Below are 22,174 nucleotides of genomic sequence, written 5' to 3'. Positions count from 1 at the left end.
AGATGCTTCAGCAGCCTGAATTCAGGAGATGCATGTTACCTTGGGACACAAGATCTGACTCAGCTTGACCTGAATCTCAGTTTGAAGTTTGGCTAGGCCAGTGTGGAGGGGAGGACAGGCAGCTACTGACTCCATCATCTCTAGAAGGACCATGATCACATTTGCCATCTCTGACCTTACACTTTCTAACAAACACAATGTCTATTGAGATAATGGCAATAAATCTTGCCAAAAGCAAGGAGGAATAGAATCCAATCTGGACTATGCCTTCAATGGTATTGTTTTAAATAGCAATCTTCATCTTCCAGCTTTTTGACAGGAGCACATCCTTTCTGCTGCTATGGCTAAAGTAGCTACTTTCATCTCCACTAATGAAGGGAAGCAGACCTAATTTGTGGTTCCATGGAAAACCTTCCTGTGAATCCACCTCTGCCATCTCCAAGATGGGTGTTCCACCATATTCCCTGCTGTTCCTTCAAGGAATGCAAGATTTCTGGATTTGTGCACTGCCTAGTGCAATGGAGGCCTCGATCTAAGCTGACACACACTCCTGTAATTTAAGCTACGGGAAGGCAAAAGGGGAAGGTTTTAACCTTTCCTTGCAAGTCAAGTTTCCATGGTTTGTCACAGCTGAGGAGGAATCATTATGAAAGAATGCTGTAATAGTAACAGAGCCTACCAATTTTTGTGTGGGGAAGGGAATAACCTAAAACAAGTGCTGAGACCTAAAAATAAACCATACTATGTTCAGCTGGGCATTCACTAACCCCCAGCATGGCTGCCAGAGGAGGAGCTGCCACCCATCCTTACAGCCATTTATCTCCTGCTGGGGGAAAAGTGTAATGAAGGGTGGAATTTGGCTGAGTAAAATTACCTGGATTAGTGATGGGATAGTGAAAATGCTTTTAAAATTCCTGTCTACCCAGAGGACAGAGTGTTCCTGCCCTCAGACTCTCCAGTGAACAAGAACTGTGTGTCCCTGAGGTCACTGCTTACAGGGACTTGCTTTTTAAGAGATCCTGGTGTGGAAGGAATGTTGCATCTTTGAAGAAATACCCTGGCAAACGTTATCAAAAGGGCAAGTTATCATGAAAAAAAAAAGACACTAACAACAGACTTCTAATCTGTTTCCTTTTGCTTGGAAAGGGTTTGCCCTCCTCCACCTCCCAATCCACCAGGAAACCCCCTCTTTCCCCAGATGTCACACCTCCCCCATGCAAACAGTCATCCTGCTCACAGGAAGAAGAAAATCTGTGTGTAGTTAGGCAGGTTGAAAGGGTTAAAGCCTGACAAGCCAGATCTCCATTTGTTTTTGTACTTACAATGAGTCCAAGGACTCCAGGAGGACCTGGGGCTCCCAATTCTCCCTAAAAGGAAAGACAAACCCACATGGTTACAGAACACTTTATAGACAAGCACAGACTGAAAGGCAGCTCAGTGTTTCAAGGGTTTGAGGGAAGGGAAAAGACTGTCCCTCCCCTTCCATCCCCCCTTCCATCCCCAGCCCCTTTCCCCTCCAAAGCAATCCAGAACTTCCATTTTCAGGAGTGCACTTGTGAGCACATCCTGGGAAGACACAGGCTGTGTTGTTGGGCAGTTATTCCCAGGGCTACCTTCCCTCCCAGGAGCAGGTTGGATGAAAGGAACATTTCACTGTGCAGGGGAGAGGTGGGAGCCTGCCCCTGGTGAGACCCAGCAACTGGCAGGGAGAGGGAGTAGGGAACATGGGGGGAGCAAGGCTAAGGTGGGAAGGAGAGGAAAGCTGCTGCTTTAGCACTGGGAAGGGTGAGTTCTGGGAGTGGTTCTGTAATAATAAAACTCATAGGGAAAGGAAGACCTGCATGAAAGTGAAACTGGGTAGTTTGGGATGAGGGTATGGCAGGTTCTGGTGCTGGAAAATGGCTCCTAGGAGTGTATTTGGCACCTTGGAGTCATCATTCCAAGGGTCAGACTGCTGATGGGGCTTGTGGAGCTGGTTTGGCTTCTCAGCTTCACCACAAGCTTTCTCTGTGTGAGCTCTCCAAAGACATGCAGAAGCACTGGCGGGTGCCTGATGGCATCTCCAAGTGAAGCACAGCAGAGAAGCTCTGCCAGACCCCCACAGCTCACCTACCCAGGTTCCTGAGCAGCTCAGCAACCATGGGGTGCTCAGCCTGTCCCGTGTCCCCCTTGGTGGCCTCCCTGGCCATGCTAACAGTGAGCTGCTTGCCAGGGCAAGGACCTGCTCTTACACACCTCCATCTCCAGCAGGGCCTCTCAAAACAAGTGCATTGGAAATGCTGAACTTCCTGTTAACTCAGACAGTCCTGCCCCTGCTCTGCATCATGCAGGCTACTTCCTCTGACAGCCCTGCTCAGTTTATGGTGCACATCTGGTGGAGCCCCTCCAGTGCAATATAGCTCCCCTTTTATGGAAAGATTTGCCTAGTGGAAGAAGGAGAGAGAAGGGGACGCAACGTGACTGCATGTGCTCAGGGCTCCTTGGGTAAAGGGTTACGTGTGTTTATTTTATGGGAAGTGGAGTAAAGGACTATTGGGCAAGCACACACACAAAAAAGCGTTTCATAATCTCAACCAGCCTAAAATTGCTTTTTTTTTTTTTATGGCCAGTTCCTTTCCTGCATACTTGGGACATCTGTGGAGCAATTGTTCCTCATGGGTGGGATTTCTGTGTCCTCAGAGCTACTGTTATAAGGTCGGCTTCAAGCTTTTAGCCAAGGCCTGGCATTACTGGCCCAGGAAGAAGTGGGAGTATCCCAGGAATGCTGAGCACAGGAGCTGCATGCTGGCCTGGGCTCCCCAGGAAGCTCTGCAGGCTCCCAGGGTGGCTGGGCTGCAGGCTGACTGGATGCTCAGCTCTTGGTCCCACCAGCTCCAAGAGGCATTTCCCAGATTTCTGACTTGTGTCATATTGCTGTTCCCCAGGAGAACGGCTGTATGTGGAAATGCATGACCTCACAGCTAACAGAAGAGGATTTCCTCTTGGAAGAGGAGGGGGTGGACTCCCCTGAGAGATGTGGACAGGACTAGTTGTTAATTTGAGCCATTCCCTGGTCTAGGAAATGGAGGATTTACAAGTGGCCTCTCCTGGCTATCTGTCCCTGACCTGTGAGGGAAATCAGGCTCTATTCTCCTTTTTTCAGCGCGTGGACCGGGCACTGGGACAAGAGAGAAGGAGATTAATCAACAGCCCTTTCCCACGTCTAATTCCCGCGATTAAGAGCCTAACTGGAGTGGCTGAAGCACTCCGGGGGAACTGGGATCTGGAATGCATGGCTCCACAGTTCCCAGCGAGCTGGCAGAGGGAGGAATGGTCCTGGGGCTGGAGGAGCCTGCGCCGTGCCCGCAGGGATGGAGAGGAGATCAGAGGCTGTGGCTCCAGCCTTCCCCAGCGAGCCGGCATCACACAGAGGATGTGGCAGCCTGGCCTACAGCTCAGCTGCACACCCCACCTACCAAACCTACATTTTTGTCTGCTCCCAAACAGACTTTCTGGCATTTTTCTGCGTCTGTGACTCCTCTTGTGACCCTGTGAACCTCCCTTTAAGTCAGCCCAAACAGTCTGTTTTCATTCTGCGATCGCCAAGGCACATTAATATTTAAGAGCCGTTGATAAGATGAAAGAGGAGCAATCCTTCTGGATGAATTAACGGGACATTTGCTGCTCTCCCAGGCTCTGGGAACAGCCATTCAGCTGACTGGCATTGAGAACATCTTCTGAATGGGGCTTAGACAACTTGCATATTCAAAAGAAAACAAAATAAGTTATTTAGGGAAAAAAAAAAAGTCTTCCTGTCCTCCAGGATTCCTGCTCTTCCTGGTGGGCTGGCTGGAAATAGCAGTACAGTCAGAAAGTTTTCTACTTTGGGAATACTGATTCCACTCTGACCCATGGCTTAAGCTGACTGAAGGATGGGAAAAATCCTGCAGAAGTATTCCTTGGGAACGTCATTCTTTCAGTTCACTGCATTTATGATTCTTGTGCTGAATTCCCACAAAGGCTGGAGTTGTAGCTGAGCTTGGCTTGGTGATTGGAGCTGGTTGTGAAAATAACTTTTATGCTGCATGTATGAGGAATGGGAGCTTGCAGGCACATGTGGAGTGGGTTACTTCACACAAATCATCCCGTCAAACCCCAGAGCAGCACGGGGATTATGTGTGAATAACCAAGGCAGCAGGAATTTCAAAGATGAATCAGTGCTGCTCTCATGCTAATTCGGGGAGAACCAACAAAGTAATTCAGAAAATAATTTAGGATAATTAATACATCTGAGAACTGTTGCAAACCACGAGGACATGTTCTGTGAGCAGTGGCAAACACAGCACATCCCCACAGTTTACTGCTACAAGAGCAGAGCAAATTCAACTTTATCAGCACCCAGCTGCTTAAATGACCTCTGTGACCATCCTGACCCAATTCCCAGGAGACACATCCCACTCTTAGGAAGCCAGCAGGGGTCAGATGAAGACTGAAGGGCAAGAACTCAGGAGACTGGAGACTTATTCCCCATGCAGTACCAGGGCTGGCTGAGGGATGGGGCAGGCAGCAGTTTGGGCTGTGGAGTCTGACCCTCAGTGCTCCCAGACACTGGAGCAGAGAATCTGTGCCCAGTGGTGTGGACAACATGGTCCAACACTGCCTACTCTGCCAGAGCAACATCCTTTTCCCTTTTTATTTTCTCCTAGCCACATCTTCTGGATAAGAAAGTACCTGTCATGACTGAGGTGCAGGGAAGGCAAGAGATGGAGACAGAAAGCTGATGGCAAATGACCTGACAGTTACAGAAACCAAACACTGGAATTTTCAGTAGGGCAGGGATGTACATTTTTTTTTGCAAGAGGGACAAAATCAGCCAGCAGCTGCCACCAAGCTTAAAAGCTTCATTCAGCTCTAACTAGCATGAGGCAGTACAGTCTGCTGTCTACTGCAAAAGAAAAAAAGAAAGGAAAACGTTATGGACTTACAGGGTTCCCATCGATGCCTGGAGGTCCTCGTTCTCCAAAATTACCAGGAAAACCCTGAGAAGAGGAGGCAAACATGAGTGTTAGTTATTGATGCTCCCTGGTGCAGACAGCCAGTTACAAACCACTCCCCTTGCACCCAGTGCAGCACTTTGGAAAGCAGCAGGACACGGGGACATGTGGGACAACCAGCCTGCCTGTCCTCATCCAAACCACTCCTGCCACACCAGCACAGCTCAACGAGGCCAAAACCCCTGATTCACAAACCCAGTGCAGGGACTATATAAAAAATGGATTGTCAATCCATTTGAATTATTTAGTGCTGTCTACTAACAGGACCCTCCTCTCAGGATAGCTGGACAGCACAAAGCCTCTTGGAGCCCATGCAGATGCTTAATGGAGCTGATGGGAGATGCCTGGTGAATTCACTCCCTTTCAGCTTGCCAGAGGAGCAAACGCTTCCAAACTCATTCCAGCCCACACCCCAGGGCTGTGAAAGGCCATGTTTACTACAGGAAAAAGTCACCACAAAGGACGACTTCATCTCATTATATCCGAGACAAGTTTGGAAGACTTCAGACAATTGTAGGGAAGGGAGTGGAGGTACTGAGCCAGAGCCAGAACACGGTGGTGTGACACGTTCTCTCTCATTCTTGGACAGATCCTGTGCTCCTCTAAGCCCCCCAATTCCCTGCTACAACCAGCTCCCAAAGCAGCTTTCTCTTCCCTGTCCTGCCATGCTCTGTCTCCCACAGGAAGAGCTCGAACTGGGAGTCAAAGCAAAAGTGCTTTGTCCCCTTCTCTGCTCACCAGAATACAAAGGACAGCATGGGCATGTTCTGGAGTACCTGGGAGCTTGAGAGACAGGGATGAAGCAGACAGGGAGAGGATGCTGTCCTCTCCTGCCTGTTTCCCTGTATGTTACAAACACTGGTTGTCTGAGAAAAGCAAATCTGAGGGAAGTGGAACGCAACAGCCAATGCTGACAACGCTTATCTGGAAACCCATCAGCAGCAATGAAAACTGAAATGATCACAGCAGACAGAGCAGGAAAACTACTGGGAAACTGTCCTCCAAGACCTCCCTTGACCTATGGGGGTTTACAGCTCCTGGTGAACAGAAAAGGTAAAAAGGTGCTTGGTAAAATCTAAAGTGAGAGATGGGAGACTTGTTTAAGTCAACAGAAATTCTGCTGCTGATATCAGAGCCAGCATTTCAGCTCTTCTGTACCAGCTCCCTACAGCACGAAGGACTGAGCTGACATGAGCTATTGCTTGCTTGGATTCAACACTTCTATTTTGTGGGAATCACTGCGAATAGGAAAGTTGTCTGCCTTTCTCCAGCTAGGCACTACATCCCTGAGGCCTGTGCACATGCCAAGAAACTGTGGTCAGCAACCACTGGAAACAGCCTTCTGCCATCTAGAGACAAAGATGTCAAATATAACAAGAAGGCAGGGGGGCTTACAATTTTCTTTAATGAAAAAAGGAGAAAAATAGCTCTGCTACATGCTGAATCAATCAGATCAGAAGAGAGATGTGCAGGGAAAACTCATTGCTCAGGCAAGGCCGAAAAAAAAAAAAAGAAGATTGCCAGAATATTTTGCTGTTTACAGTCATGTGGCTTGCCAAGGAAAATATGAGTGTGCATAGACTGATACTGTACTTACGCTGCTGCAGAGTTCAGTCACAACTTTCAGCATTGCCCCATCTCTCCTTCCTTCCTCAGAGAGCAGAGCTGGGCATGGAGTGGCCATGGGTGCCACTGAGCTGCAGCCTGGCCCTGTGGCTGCTGAGGTGTCTGCTATGGAGCTGAGCTCTTGCCAAAACAGGGAGATTTTACTGCTTTGAATGGCACAACGAAAACAATATTGCTACAGCAGCATAATATCAGCTAGGGGAATGCTTGCTCCAGACTGAAACACCACTGTCTGAATTTGGTTTAAAACTGTTGCAGTGTGACATAAACAATGTGCTCCTGTGCCAGAATAAAAGAACCCAGATAAGGAACTATTTAAATGCATATGTTTTGCACATGTGTTTCACTCTTTTTTTATGCCTCAGTTTCCAGCATTAACCTTGCTGCTTAAAGACAGGAAATTTGAGGTACTTGATGATAGAGTTAATAGAAGTCTAACTTTTACACAGGTTTTCCAGCACTGGATCTCCAAATACCTAGAAAACCAGATTATTCCAGTGTTTGGAAGGTGGAGCTGAGCACCTGAGGTCGCTTGGCCAATACCACCCAGCAACCAAGAGATTCAGCACTAAAACCTGTTCACAGCATGCTGTGACTGCCCACAGAGGTCAGGGTTCTGCCTGTCCTCAAGATGGCAAGGAAAAGGGTCAGAGTGGGAGGAAGCTGAGAAGAAAAGCAGAACAGGCCCAGGACAACACTCAGCACCCAAGCCCCATCCTTGTCATCCTTTTTTGTCCTTAACACACTATCTGCACTGCTGGCACAAGCAGCCCCCCGCCCAGCTCATCCATTGCTGGGGTGATGGGTGCTCCCCTGGTACATTTTGGCCCAAACTGTAAAACCTAGAGGAGGAGACAAATGGAAAGAGCAGCTTCAATTCAACTAACCCCAGGCATCCTAGCCCAGAAGTCGAGCTTAGCACACAAGCACAGTTTTTGCACATTAAATGAGGCTAAGGCTGGTGGCTGTGACATGGAAAAGGGCATTACAGCCTTCATACAGTCTGCAAAGACCCAAACCAGGTTGTGAAAGCTGTCCCAGCACAGCTCTTGCACAGCAGGAAACAATCAATCTTTTAAGCCCCTAATGAAAAAGAAAGCACTTTGTTTCCATGGGGTGAGCAGTAGCAGTTTAAACCACAATAACAGCTCCAGTGACCACAGTGTCCTAATTTATTGGATCTCACACGTCTGTAAAAGCTATTTTTTGGTGCCTCTCCTGCCTGAGCCTAAAGGAGAGAGATGTTCCCCAGGAACAGAACTAGCAGTATTCAACTAAAACAAGCAGCCCAGAAGTTACAAGCAGACTCTGTTATCCCACTGGTTTCACTCCCCTGAGCAGTGACACCTCTGCTCTCCCATGCACTGCTCCAAGAACCTAAGGAGCTCAGACTGAGGGAGAACACATGGGGCAGGAAGCTCATTTTATGGTGCTGGCAGACAGGAGGGTCACAACTGGCAGCCCATTACAGGAGACTTTTGAAAGAGATTAAAGAATCCAGCAGATTCAGAGTCTCCTGTGAGTGCGGAAGGGGTTTTGGTACAGAAAATCCATCATCTTACAGGGTGGTTTTTTTCAAGAAAACTAGTCCCTGGAAATTATGCTTAAAAATTGGGACAACAAAGGAGAACATCCCAGTGAAAAATACAGAGCCCTCTCTGTGGGAGGGATGGGATGTACAGAGAAGGACCAGGACAGGGAAGGGAATGGCAAATGGCAGCAGAACTAGGAAGAAAATGCTCGACTAACAAGTTGTGCTGGCCAGGAGCCATCAGGGTGCTCCTCCACAGCGCTCCAGTCAGGTATGACAAAACTTTTGGCTCTATCTCACAGCTGGGAAATTCAGAGAGGAGGTGGGGGAAAACGTCCAGCTGAATGGATTTCACATTGTCTGAAGGAGAAGTTCAATGAAAGAAGCAAGATGAGGCTTGGGGAGGAGTTGGAGAGAGCACACAGGCAGATGCTTTGCACTAACAAACTCTGGGTGCTCCTGTGCTCCCCTGTCCCCAGCCCAAACAGAGCTTTACAGGGGTTGCACAATTTGTCCTCGTTGCACTTCATGAACTGAGACACTGGGAGATGCAAACTGATTTATCCCAGGTTACACTGAGGGGTCTGCAGCTGAAGCAGTAATGAAGTCTCTATCTTTGAGATGTTCCAACAGCGCCTTAATTCCTTTTCATCCCCACTCCCTGCAAAGGGCATCCTTTCATAGACCAGGAGACTCCTGCTGAGAACAACCAGACCTAGACAGACACTGGAACCAGCTCCTCTTGCATCAGGGGATTACATCCCCCTCCACCTCCCCTTCCTTTCTTCCACTGCTTAAAGCAAACAGAGCAGCCTGCCCTTTCTGCTGGCTGCTGTCAGCCAAAGCACTGCTCCTGTCAGAGCAGACACCACTGCTCCTCGTCCCTTGTCCCAGCTGTCCCCAAGGAGCAGGGGCTGGTGACACACACGGTGTCCTTTGCTCCCCCGAAGCCCTCTCAGGTGTTCACGTGTGGGTGGGTGTGTTGTATGTGTACAACATCTGATTCAGTTTAAAGCACTTTCCCTGAAGGAGTAAGGGAGGCAGTCTGGCAGCTGCTGCTCTGAAGAATCCTGGCAGGTCTTCATGCCAACAGAATCGTTCTCCAAAAATAGGATTTTATTTTCCTGTTGGCTGAAGGTGAAGCTGCTCAAACCAACCAGCCCTCCTGTCTTGTCTGCAAAAGTCTCTATTTGCCAGTTGGCTCTGGCCAGGTGAATCACTGCCCAGGAGCCTCCCCAGGGATAGAACTTGCAAGTCAAATAATTTAAGTAAGGAAAAAGAAAAAAAAAAAAAAGGTGGTGGAGAAGCAGGGCTGAGGGTGAGAGAAAGCCTTCACTGGAAAAAAGAAGGAGAATAAAACAAACAAATGTAGCTTATGTTGGCAGCTCACACCTCTGAGAGAATTCCTGGTGTGGAGAGCAGACTGAGCCCCTCCACAGGTGGGCAGAGGGTGGCTCAGCCCCAGCAGGAGTCACCCCAAAGGGACCCTGTGCTCCTGCTGTCCCCAACAGCTACAGGGGACCTCTGCCTTCCCCTGGGTCCAGGCAGTTCTCATCCCTGCAGAGAGGGAGATGCCACCCCTGGCTGGGAATGGAGCGGGGGTCCTGCTGCAGCTCTGCTCCTCTGCCACCTGAAAAGAAGCTTTGCTTTCATCCCCAGGAGACTTCACAGCTCCGTGTCACCTCTTGGGACAAAGATTTCAGGGCATTTTTACACATAACTATCCCTCCAGCTGTGGGAGTACAGCAGGAGCAGCACAAGAAAAAATTCCTGAAGCCCCTCCAGCCAAACATCACTCGAGTGAAGTGCCAGCCCCTCCACACTCCTGCTCCATTCCTTTTCCACTGGTACAGGATCTTTTCCTGTTCTGCAGAGCTCTAACTGAGTTACCATTGCACAGACACGTTGGCCTAATGCCAGAGAGCTCTGAGCCTGCCACTGCTCCTCCTTATCTATGGCCAACATTGCCAAACCAAGCAGCCTCCTATCCAAGAAAGTCAAGCAGCTTTAGGGGTCAAAATGCTTTCAGGCTCATAGGTGACAATTGCATTATTTTTCCTTATAATTGCTAATGAGAATAATTTTTGAGCTTTGATTTATGAATGAGCTTTTCCCTGGAGGATTAAAGATGCCTGGAAGACCTTGGTTCAGTTCCTCATGAGATTTCTGAATAATGATGAACAAGTCACTTAGGAGTATTCTTGGGAAAAAAATATCTTTGGGATTGTTTCTTTTCTTTCAGTGGAGGTTATAGCTCTTGACACTTTTCAAACCCTTTTCCCTGTGTTTTCAGTACCTTGTTTTGCCCATTCTTAAAAATATGAAATACATCCTGATATTGTCCGCCTTGCCAGGTTATTTGGATGGTGTAATCATGGACATAGGAACATGTGAGAAGTAACCATGCAAGCCCCTCACCACAGAGATCCGGGAAACTCCAGACATGTGGAACACAGCTCAGGCCAAAATGAGATGGTGACATTTGCTCTGGGCTCACGCCTGCATCTCAGAGTGGTGAACCAGGCCAAGAGGGGTGGAGAGACCAGACCAGCTGCCCAGCTCCAGTGTCCAACTTCAGCATTAAAAAAAGTCACCGATTGCTCAAACCACATCTATTTTAAAAATTCAGGTTAACAAAGCAAAAAAATAGCAAAGAATTTACTTCAATGGCTAACAGGAAACATCTGATCCATGGGCTAAAACTCTCTCATTAAAAGAGGAGCTTTGTTCATGGCTAGTTTTCAGGACCACCACTGGACTTTTCATGCAAACAGAATGATTAAAAGCATATTATACTTTTAAATTAATCAATTCCCAAAAAAGGCACCAAACATTTTGGTGCTATGCTGGGATGCTGGCACAAGGCAGCACTACCCAGTCCTGTCCATCAGCTCCTACAGACCATTTGTGCTCCCTGCTGCAGCTCATCTTGTGGATTTACCTGTACACACAGCTCTTCAGCCCACACATATCTCTACTGGCTTTGGCTGGCCACATCTGAGCATACCATGAAATGCTGTTACCAGATTCCCAAGTCTCAGCTCATGTGGTGCAGGAGACTCGGCTCACTCACTCAAGGAAGGGTCTCAGCTGCATCCAAAGCAGAGAAAAGACTGGAGCAAGAGAGGAGATGTTTATCACCTTAGTTCCTTCAGAAGAAGTAACATTTGTTTTGTGGTTGGTCTGTGGCTATGCCAGCCCCTCCAGACACGTGGCAGAGCATGTCTGCCCACTGTCTGCACGGGTCTGTGAACCCTGGCAAACCTCACTCTCTGACATTCAGCATGGATCTATCTCAGCCCTCCATCAAAAGGTTGGGGGGCTACAAAATTAAACCTTCCTGACCCAGAGGCAGCCCTGCTTTTGGCTATCCAGAGGCAATTGATGCCTTTTCATAGGATGCAAGAGCCTGCTGATGCTGGTGGGGAGGGCAGGGGTACCTCATGACCTTCTGACAGCTCATCAGATGAAGGAAAAACCAATATATTGCAACCTGGTGCTCACTGGAGGCAGGAGTCAATGCATGGTAAGTCACCACAGAAGAAGACAGCACACATGGAAAACAGCCTGGTGAGAAGGTGCCACTCTCTGTGAGAGCACAGAGGGGGCTCCTCCTGTGGCCAGCTCCTGGGCAGTGGGTGCCAGCTCCAGCAGCCTGGCACTGCGCTGGTGCTCCCAGCAAACTCTGAGGCTGGTGCCAGTGGCTGCCAGCTCGCTGCTGGCTCTCACACCGTGGGTGGCAGAGGGGAGGGACCCTACTGGGCTCACTCCCATGCTGATCCCTGTGACTTCAAATCCATGTGCCTTTTTATGGCACCTCCTCCCTGAGACATGAGCTGTCATCCTCGGCACTTCCACGCTAAGCTGCAGCTGCTGAGCTCAAAGGAGAGCTCTCCAAAGACAGTGCTGTCCCTGGTTTGCACAGAGCTGGAAGAGCCAAGCAGCTTGTGTGACACTGTGTGTCATGGGGAGAAACCAGAACGATGAGCACAGAGACAGAAATATCTGCTTGTGGTGTCAATGGCTTGCTCGTGCTGCTGTTACCAAATCCTTCCAGCCCTGGGGAGGGTCTGATCCTGTGCTGTTTTGTGGACCCCTTGGGCCAGGGCTTTTCTTTCATGAGGTGTTTGCACCTCGAGGCTCTGAGCACAGGACCAGCAGCACCACCAGGTTCTTAGAAAAAAAAAACAACTTAGAACCCTAGGTTTTGTTTAAATGACTTGTGAATAGACCTCAGATGAACCTCAAAATTACTAAGTATGTCTTTGAATTAAATTTCTCCTCCTTCTTTTCTATCTCTTTTAAAAGAATACTACTAACAAAACAGATTGTAAGCAAAAAATCATAGATAAAAAATAGCACAGCTGGTGCAGTTTGAGCACTCTATGTGAAAAAGAGAGATATAAGCACACATCAAAACCAAAGATGAACCAAAAAAAAGCTCAAAGCTCTTTGGTTATATTTCCTGAAGTTTTGCCTTTAAGTCTTTTCCTTTAGCAGAGCTTAAGAACTTCTGAAAATATTCCACTCCATTTGAAGTTTAATACAATCTGCATTGCAGACACTTCTGATTGTGGCCACCCATCTCCCACGGCACAAGAACAGCTTGGTGTTCCTTGAGCTAGTTCTATCTCCTACTCTTCCTATGAGTCATTTCCTACAGTGGCAGCACAGCTCCTTCCTAAAGATGAACCAGGACTGACATGTTGTCTCTGCATGGCAAGACACGCTATCAACAGCTTCCCTCACTCCTTCCCCAGCACCCCTGATGGGGTCTTGTTTTTATATATATATATTTTTTTTTCCCAGCTGCTCATCTGAACACCATAAAAATCTGCAAAAAACACCATAAAAAGACATATTTTTCAGCCACTGCACTGGCAAGGCTGAAGGTTTAAGCAGGCAGCTGCATCAGCTCCAGCCCCCCAGCCCACCTCTAAAACAGGCAGATCCAGAGATGTACAGACTCCTGTTACTTCAGCCTCCTTTGTGCACTGGGCTCCAAACATAGCTCTGCCCCCAGACCACCCCCAGCCCTCTCCTTCTCCAGGGCCCATATTTTGGGATGCACTGGCCTCCTGTATCGCTGATATTGGACAGGGAGAGGTGGAGTCAGCTGTTTCCACGACAGACTCACCATGTCCCTCACAGCTCTGCAAAACTTAACTTCCCTGGAAGGATTTCAAGCTCTGACTCATGTCCAGTTCCTCTATTTTAATCATTCCCTCTTACATCATTCTCAGAGGCCCACGGTGTCACATGCAACCTCCCCCAGCCCCCAGCTCCTCCTCGGCTGAGCACTGATCCACTGCCAGCTCTCATCCCAAACAAAGCTAGGTACAGAAATATGTGTGATACCAACCCCCTTCCTCCTCTCCAGAGCATTCACCACCTCTGAAGGCAGCTAATAAGGGCTTGCAAGAGCAATGACAACACGGAGACAGCAGAGGAACAGCAGCCACACCAGCAAATCTAAGGGAGCAGAGATGGGAGAGACCAGAGAAATCCCAGAAGGCTCACAAAAACCTCAAGGCAGCTGCGAGGCAGCAGTGGCCAGGAGATAAGTGTTGGGAAGAGAATCAGGTCAGCTGGTTGTGCTTTCCATTTCTCCCAGAGACTTCCTGAGTAACTGTGGATGTCACTTAATCTTTCTGTTCACGCTCGGAAGTTCAAACCGTCAGCATCGGTCCATTCAAGATTTCCTATTAAACCTGATATCGCAAAACAGGGATGGAGCCAGAGCTCTCTGAAGGAGCCAAGCAGAACAAAGGTGCTCACGTGTAGCCATTTAATCCCTTCCCTAGATCCCAGCCTAATTCCATGGCTGAGAGATTCCCTGCTGATCCCAGGGGAGCCCCTTGCTTGTAGCAGTGACCGCCAGACCGAAACCCTTGCCTGGAAGATTACAAATCCTGGCCAGCCAAGAGCTGGAAGGCTTTGAGCCTGCAGCGTGCTCTGTGCAGAGAGAGCAGAGAGCAGAGCCCTGCACCTAACGACAGTTGCTGTGTTTGTTTTGCCCTGGCCAGTGAGTCATGGTTACACCACGGGCTCTGCACTTATTCATCACAGAGGTTTCTGGTGCAACCAGCAGCTTGCAAAAGATCTGGTATAGATTTCCAATATCCCTCCAAATAAATCTGCTTGACTACTCCCCATCTCAAGCAAAGGACAGTTGGGATGGATGTGGCACTGCTGAGGTGTCTGCACTGCTGAGGTGCTTGCGTGGCTTTTGCAGTGAGAACATCAGTGAACAGCAGTGAGTGGTGGGCGTGGGGCTCCTGGGAAGGACGTGCTCCAGCCAAGGGGGGCATGGGGAAAGCACTGGGTTTTTCCATGTGTGGGTGAGTGGACATTTTGCAAGAAGCCTGTGAGTGCAATGATGTCCAGAGGTCAGAGGAAACTCAGGCTAACATGAAGGACAAGGTGCAAAGGCAATGAGATACAACAGGGCTCCAACATGCTTGAGCTCTCTGCTGACTCCTGGAGCAAAAAGCTTTATCCAGCTTCCTAAAGGAAGCGTACAGAACCGTTTGGAAGAAGGTTGATGGGGTAAAGCCTTTCCTTTCTGTCCTTTCCCTGTTTCCTCTGCTCATTTCTGTATTTTTCCCACTTGCTCTTGCTTTTTACTAGAGTCAGCATAGTTTCCCTTGTTCTTCTACACAGCTCTCACAGTTGTCTTCAACCCTGCTTGCAAACACCTCTTCCTCTTGGCCAAGCTCTCACATCTACCTGGTGTCTCCTTGCTCCTCAAACACATTTCCCCCAGTCTGTCGCACCACCAAGAACAAAAAGGTTTCTATACAAAACCACACTTGAATTACACAAACCAGGATGGGACAGGGGTTGGAGAGAGACACAGCAAGAAGAGAATAATGTGATAAAAGTGATAGAAGATGTGATAGAACTGGTGGGAGTGCAAAGCAGGAGATGGAACAGAGCCAGTACAGACACATGGGACAGTACAATCATGGTTGGGAATTAAAAAGTGCATCTAGGGAAGCGATTGGCCAGAGGCAGGACAGGAGGGAAGATGTTGTAGAAGAAAATCTGAGGGAGATCCAAGGGAGCATGAGAAAAGAGCAATAATGCCTGTGAGTTGAGCAGAGCATGGAAGAAAGAAAGAGAGCGATATCTCTATCTTTGGTTTTCTTCCTGCTTGGAGTTGAGCAGAGCATGGAAGAAAGAAAGAGAGCGATATCTCTCTAGAAGACAGGTATGGAAAGGTTTGTTTGAAGATATGAAAAAATGCCAAAAGCCAAATGTCTTGTTTCCAGTTTCATTCAACAAGGTCTGCGTAATAGACGAGGAAAAACTTTACCGGCCTACCCATCTTGCCCCTCTTCCCAGGAACTCCAGGGATCCCCTGCAAGGAAAAAACACAGAGAGAGAGAGAAAAAAAAAAGTTCTGGTTGAGAAATCAAACAGCCAACCAACAATACAAAGCAAAATGAGAAGAGAAAGGAGAATGCGAAACAGGCTAATGACTGTGGCATTGTTTGGGAATCAAAATGTCAGCTACTTGCAGTCGGCTGCGAGAGCAGAAGACAATTAACCTTCACCCATTAACTACGGCCTCCCGAGGCCACGCGCAGGCAGCATCCCCGGGCTGGGCTGTGCTTAGCAGGAGCAGTCATTAAGCTACTGGTCTGGAACCAAATGAAGGCCACCGCCGAGGCACTCGCTGCAGAGCTCGTGTTTATGTTTCTTATTTAGTTATACAAGCATTAAATCAGCGTCGCCAGAGCGCAGGGCAGGCCCCTCCCAGGCAGGCACACTCCCACATGGTCCCGGGGCCTCTCTGGTTTCTGGAGCTTGCATTTGAGGGAGGAAAGGCTGGAATCAAGCAGGGTTCGTCCTCCAGTGATCTTTTTAGGAGCTCTTGTAGTGGGGAGAAGGGGGTCCTTGGATGGGAAGAGATCGGGCAGGTGGGAGGATGTGGAGATGGAGAGTGGAAAAGCAAGGGATGACCTGTAAAGCTCTGAAAATTTGGGCTGGGGGAAGGCAGGATGAAAAGGATGGGAGGAAGGGAGGGCACAGCCACAGCTGCCCACTCACAGCCCCAGGCTTGTCTGCCCAACTCATTGCAACTGGAAATAAAGCCATTTTCAGAAAGCTCAGCACTGTCCCTTCCAAGAGCCAGGTTCTTTCCAAACATCTCCAGTCAGGCACACAAAATGCTGAGGCAGCATGGCTGGGAAGTGATTCCTGTGGGAGCAGGGAATCTCCATGGACATTCTCCTCACCCTGCCCCACCTCACTAAGCTGAGCTGGCAAAGGGGAGAGGGAAGGCAGGTTTTTAAGTGAAGGAGAATATAGAAAAACTCTGCTGTAGTCAACAGCAAAGTCTGATGGCCCTGCCTGAAGCCTGGGTTCTCCTCAGCTGAACATCAGCATTATACAGGGACACAGGTCTTCATTCTGGGGTAGGAAGAGACTAAAGAAAGGATAGGTAAGCATTAGTCATGCTTGCCTCCTTCCTCAGGGAGCAGGGATAGAGAAGGTTACATCAGGCTCTGAAGAACTGCATTCAACCAACACACCAAAGTTTTCTTCACAAAATACTCACTCGTTCTCCATCGGCTCCTGGTAGCCCAAATAATCCTGGGAGACCAATATACCCCTAAAGAAAAGAGGAAACAAGCAGTCAAATACGTTTCTCCATTAGCATGCAGTCAGTCTGTGCTTCCTGAAGAGCAGAGCAACCTCCAGCGTTGGTCAGTGGCAGCCGTGATGAAATAAACCTTGAGGCAAGTGTATATGCCCATGGACTGCATGGTGCTGGCTTCCACGATGTAGTCCAAGGGCACATACCCTCACACCAGGGATCAGGAGGACTCCAGGCAGGAAGAGGACAGCCAGAAGAAATCTTACCTGGGCTGGCTCTAAGTGTACCTGAGGGAAATGGAGCTTGGTTGTAGGTTAGCAAAAGTGATGGCAAAAGTAATCCACAGACCTACACCTCCGTTTGTCTCTGTCTTTGCTTTTGACACTCATTTCCAACTGTTCTGTGATACCAAGCCTTTTCTGTTTGTCTTGTTTCACCTGGTGGTCACACACTGCAGCCCTTTCTGAGGCAAATCCCCGCTTTTCCTGGCACCAGGGCTGCCACCACCCTGCAGCGAGTCCTGGCTCTGCCAAAGCCTGTCCCTGCACCACCAGGACCTTGTGCAAACCTTCATCTCCCCAAGCACTGAAGGCCCTGCATGGGCTGGGAGAGGCTGAACCTGACATTCCAGGCTTGGGGGATTGACGTGAGCTCAACTTGCACATCCACACCATGGGGGAGCCACCTTTGCACCAACACATTTCACATAAAACCTGCAGCTTCCACACTCATCAGAAACCTTGTGTTTCCAGGTTTCTCCGTGGCCTTGGGGCCCTGCTGAGACAAGACACGCTGCATAAAACACAGTGTTTCCCTTCCCTTGCCACAATGGCAGCCTTGTGTTTAATCCCTTTGCTCAGCAGCCTGGACAAAGTCACCTTGTGTGCTGGGCCTCTGCAAAGGCCCGACTGGTGCCAAGCATGCCGAACCCGGAGGAAGTGAATTTCAGCAGGGAGCCCCCTCCGCGGCACCTCGCTGTTACAGGAGCCAAGTGCTAACACTGCTTTTCTCTCATCTTTCTTTCTCCATCCTTGCTAAATCTCCATCTGCCAACCCCACCAAACCTTTTCACCAGTCCATTGCTCCCTGTGGGTTGTGTTTCCTTTAGGGACAACACCTAGCTGGGAAATAATGCTTCATTAAAGTGATCCTGTCTGCCTTTGCCTCCTGAATCCTAAAAGGAACCACGTAACTCCCAAACTTTTCCTGGAGAAGGAAAAAGTAGAGGTGGAGGATGAAGAAGAGTCCAGAGCTGGCTCCTTAAGCCACAAAATGCACTTATCTTACCTTAGCACCCAAATATGATTTACTGTGTTTGAACTAAGAAAGGGCTTCCTTGGGTATTTATAAATATTCCAGTCCTCACCACTCAGGGGTGCAAAACAGAGAATAACATCAAAATCTTACATTCTGCACATCTACCACCTGATAATTACACAAGGTCCTGGTTAGAGCAGTGAAGAGATGCCCCAGGGAAAACTTTAGCCCTTGCAGAAGTGGGGTGAGTCTCAGATTTTCCTCTCTCCTGCAGGAACTGAACTTGCCCTCTCCCTTCCCAGCTCAGGAATACTGCTAGCTACAGGGTCAGCATTTGTTTATTCCTTGCAGTTTTCCTAGTGATGAAAGCCAGCTGCTTGAATTTACTGCATATAGAGAAAGTATCACGTGTTAGAGAAATGGGGATTTATTGGCTTAGAGTCGCATTGTGAATTTATAATTGCAGGAAAAGAACAAAATGTGATTAACAAGAGCCTTAAGTAGTAATAAAAAAAGAATCCTATGCAGTGAGAATAAAACCCCAGCAATTATTTTTGGTGAGCAAAACCAGACAGGATGGAGATATTGTTTGTATTTGCACATGGCTTCAAGATGCTGGCTTGCTGTGGTTCATAATGATATAAACCACTCCCAAACCAGGCCTGTACCCAAATGAGCCCCTACTCAGCGTGGTTAAAGTCTGCTGAACCACACTGATTGAAACTAAAGAGGCCTTTGGGACATGGGGCTTGCAGGCTTTGATACCAATTTGTAAGCCATTCTTTCCTCTCCTGCAATGTGAGCTCTGAAGGGGCTGACTTTATCATCAGCACTACTGGGGGGCTTTGATCAAGGTACATTCCATGTTTAATTAAAAAAACTTAACAGTGCTTCAGTAAACAAGTGGCGCATGGCTCAAATCCCCCAAGCCCAACAAATTAAAGCAACCAGCTTCAGAACTGCAAAATCAAGCCTAAAGTTTCTTGAGAAGTCTTTGATAAAAACAAGCCGAGAAAAGGCAAATAAAGGTTGCTTACCCGAGTGCCTTTTGGGCCAGATTCCCCTATGGGGCCAGGTAAACCCTAGAACAGAAGGGAAAAAATAAAGACAAATGTGGACAAGCTTTAACATAAAATAATGAGCAGTGCCAACCCCCCAAGCACCATCCCTGCATGGTTCTGCTTTAAGGTTTTGCTTTCAGCATCCAAGGAGTATCAACAAAGGAGAAAAAAAAGACCAAATAATACAAATAACAGATCTGCCATTGTTGGGGAGCTGGGATTCGGCAGAACCTGAGACTGCTGCACACAGTGAGCCTTCCCTGGGGCTGAAGTCGAGATTTCTGATGATAAAGACCACAAGGGCTGAGGCAGTGGGGTGCCCAGAGGTTGTGTTACACTTGGGATGTGAGGCACAGCGATGCTCTGTGCTCAACAGTTCTCCACTCATCCTCCTGCCTGAGCAAACACATGCATAGCAAATGTATTCCAACAACTGCTGAGGGAACACTGTGCAATGAGAAATTTCTACAGCCCAGAAAGTCACTTAGCAATGCAGGTACTGTGATATCTCTAACCCTTTACAGCATCAGCTCTGGAAAGAATTTAACACTAATTCCCCGTTCTAATTCTATGCCTAATGCTGCTCACTCAAAATACTGCAAAGAAGAAAAGTGCAAAAATGCAAAATAAATTTTCATGTTTATTGCCTTCTAGCAGTTTCCAGATCAATTTTTTTTCAAGTTCCAAATTTTGATGGGATTTTTTCTGAGGGAAGAAAAAAAAAAAGGCTAAGTCCATATTTTCTTCAGCTGGCAGCAGTGCAGGCTCAGCCTGGGATGTCAAAGTTGGGCTGTGCTCTTTCCTGGCTCCTGCATCATTGCCAAAGTTTTCAGGCATCAGGGTGAAGTTACAATCCTGCCTGTGATGCACAAACCAAACCCGAGCCAAGCACTCTCTCCCATGGCTGCAGAGCCAGCACAGCTGACAGGAGTAACAAGTAGTAAAATCTCTGTAAAGTAAACAGCCCTGATGCAGGATACACATAGCATTCAGATAGGCTGAAAAAAGCTGCCTTAAAAAAATAAAAAAGTCACTTTCCTGACCCAAACCACGTTTCTAAGAAGGCAGATTTGTTCTTTGAATGTCAAGGCACAGATTTCATCCTGCTTATCTGATTGGCTGAATTGCTGAACAGCATTCATTAACCTTGTACGTCCAAAATCTCTTGGACCTCCTCTTATTAGTCATCTAACACACATTCACACCTAGGAGACTCTCTGGCATGCTCAGCTCTAAGAGCCTTTCAGAGTATGAATGGGGCATTTAGTCAGGTGCATAAAGCTCCCATCCAGTTCTGCCATCTGCACTCTCCAGTGTGCTAAGCAAGGTATCTGCTTAATTATCAATTTAAAATGGGTCATGCATTATTGACAGTCTGAAGTAGAGAGATGCATACTTGTTCTGCAAGTCTAGTTCACATTTAATCCAATAAACTACACATCTGCATAAAAAATTCACATCCAAACTCATGAAGAGTCTGAAAGACTCAGGACAGAGCATTTGGGATCTTTGACATCTGCCTGGTCTCTTGGCTTACAGATAAATGTGGCTGAATCCAGCATTAAATGTGTCCATTCTAGAAAACCCTGACAAACTCACTTCACCACAAAATGTTATAGGGCTAGATGTTCTGCCCTCCAAGATGTGATTTTTTAGGGTCTTACTCTTTAGGTTCTTAGGTTTTTGGTGTCTCCTCTTTCCTTTACACTAGTCAGCACCTTTCATCAGTAGGACAGCAAAGTGTCCAGTCTTCATCCATTACCCCATGCACACTGCTTCATTCCTAAAGTTGTCTTTGTGTAATTTTTTTCAGCATGAGAACAATGACTTGACTGTCTTTCATTATCTTTTTCTTTTTTGCAGCTGAAAATGTGATTTTTATATACATATTTACAGTTCATGCATAACATTATGTGTGTAGACATAGGTTTATGCCAGTGCATTTTACTAATGGGAGTTCATTTAAATCTCCTCCTCCAATAATAAATACACCTTTTTCCATCCTAGGTTTTTAACTTGTACAACATTAGATGCAAAATTTACCTAGAAAAGAAGGGTTATTAGCTTTCACATTTATTTCTGTGTTCTGCTGTTCTCCTTTTCCCCTGTTGCTTTACTGAAGAAAAATCTGCCATAATTTGCTGTGGAAATTCAGGTTTTATCTATAATAGCCACAAAATACTTTCTAACAACATTTCAGAGTTGAAAGACTGTGTTATTGCTACAAACATCTTGAGGAAGGAAAAAGGAAAATATTCAGAGATCAAATATTCAAATATACCAACATTTTCTAGAGGACTGCACTGTCCTTAGTGGGGCATGTCTTTAGCTACCTGCACACCCAAATCCCTACTCTGCACAGCACAATGAGATTTACTGCACCTGCCTGCCAGGATAACCTTTGGCACCTGGACTTCCAGCTGGTCCTCGTTCACCCTTTGGAGAGAAAAAAAGAAAAAGAACAAAAAGTCAGGTGAATGTCTCACATGTGAAGTGTTTTTAGCTGAATCATTGTGGAGTGGATCAACCTGATGCACATTTATCGCGAGGAAAACAATATTAAGGGTAGATAATGAAGTTAATTAATGAGGAGGGAAAACACAGGGAAGCCGAGTCAACAGGATCTATGCACTGAGCAAGCACTGCTGTTTTTCCTTCTCCCTTCATTTGGGGAAAAGCAGCAGAGAATCTGGAACAAGGACACTAAGAGAAGGTGTAAGGCTGCATCTATATCTGGCATATGGAACCGTTTTGCTGGTGGGAAAGCATTGCCAAAATTCTACAAAACTAAATGGATTCATGTATAATATTCTTTAACATCGTTGCTAACAGGGCCTGCTATTCATTGCCTTTTTTTTTTTTTTTTTTTTTTTTTTTTTTTTTTTTTTTTTTTTACTGCATTGCAAACATCTAACTTAACTAAATAGAGGGGGGGAAGAAAGGGGGAGGGAGGGATGGGCTTTGGGAAGGGAATCACATATGCTCAACACAGTGTGGTTAGTAAAGTCCAGGTGAAATTAATGTAAAAAGACAAATAAAGGGGTAGGGTGGTGAGCTGCTT

The 22,174-nt window shown here is 47.4% G+C and overlaps 1 protein-coding gene across 1 annotated transcript in view; it reads right to left on the bottom strand.

The window, feature by feature from the left end:
* Positions 1-22,174, bottom strand: part of COL27A1 (collagen type XXVII alpha 1 chain) — a 141,769-nt gene that overhangs the window by 75,227 nt on the left and 44,368 nt on the right. Inside the window, exons 9-14 of the mRNA XM_041475181.1 lie at positions 21,496-21,549; positions 19,090-19,134; positions 16,757-16,810; positions 15,509-15,553; positions 4,965-5,018; positions 1,323-1,367 (exon numbers count right to left, since the gene is read on the bottom strand). Coding sequence (XP_041331115.1) covers positions 1,323-1,367; positions 4,965-5,018; positions 15,509-15,553; positions 16,757-16,810; positions 19,090-19,134; positions 21,496-21,549 — 297 coding nt within the window. The remainder of the gene's footprint in view (positions 1-1,322; positions 1,368-4,964; positions 5,019-15,508; positions 15,554-16,756; positions 16,811-19,089; positions 19,135-21,495; positions 21,550-22,174) is intronic.

The sequence above is a fragment of the Pyrgilauda ruficollis genome, unplaced genomic scaffold (assembly GCF_017590135.1).
Source record: "Pyrgilauda ruficollis isolate IOZ18807 unplaced genomic scaffold, ASM1759013v1 scaffold34, whole genome shotgun sequence".
NCBI lineage: Eukaryota > Metazoa > Chordata > Aves > Passeriformes > Passeridae > Pyrgilauda > Pyrgilauda ruficollis.
Note: the sequence above shows the minus strand (reverse complement) of the source record. Positions and strands in the feature narration are given on the sequence as shown.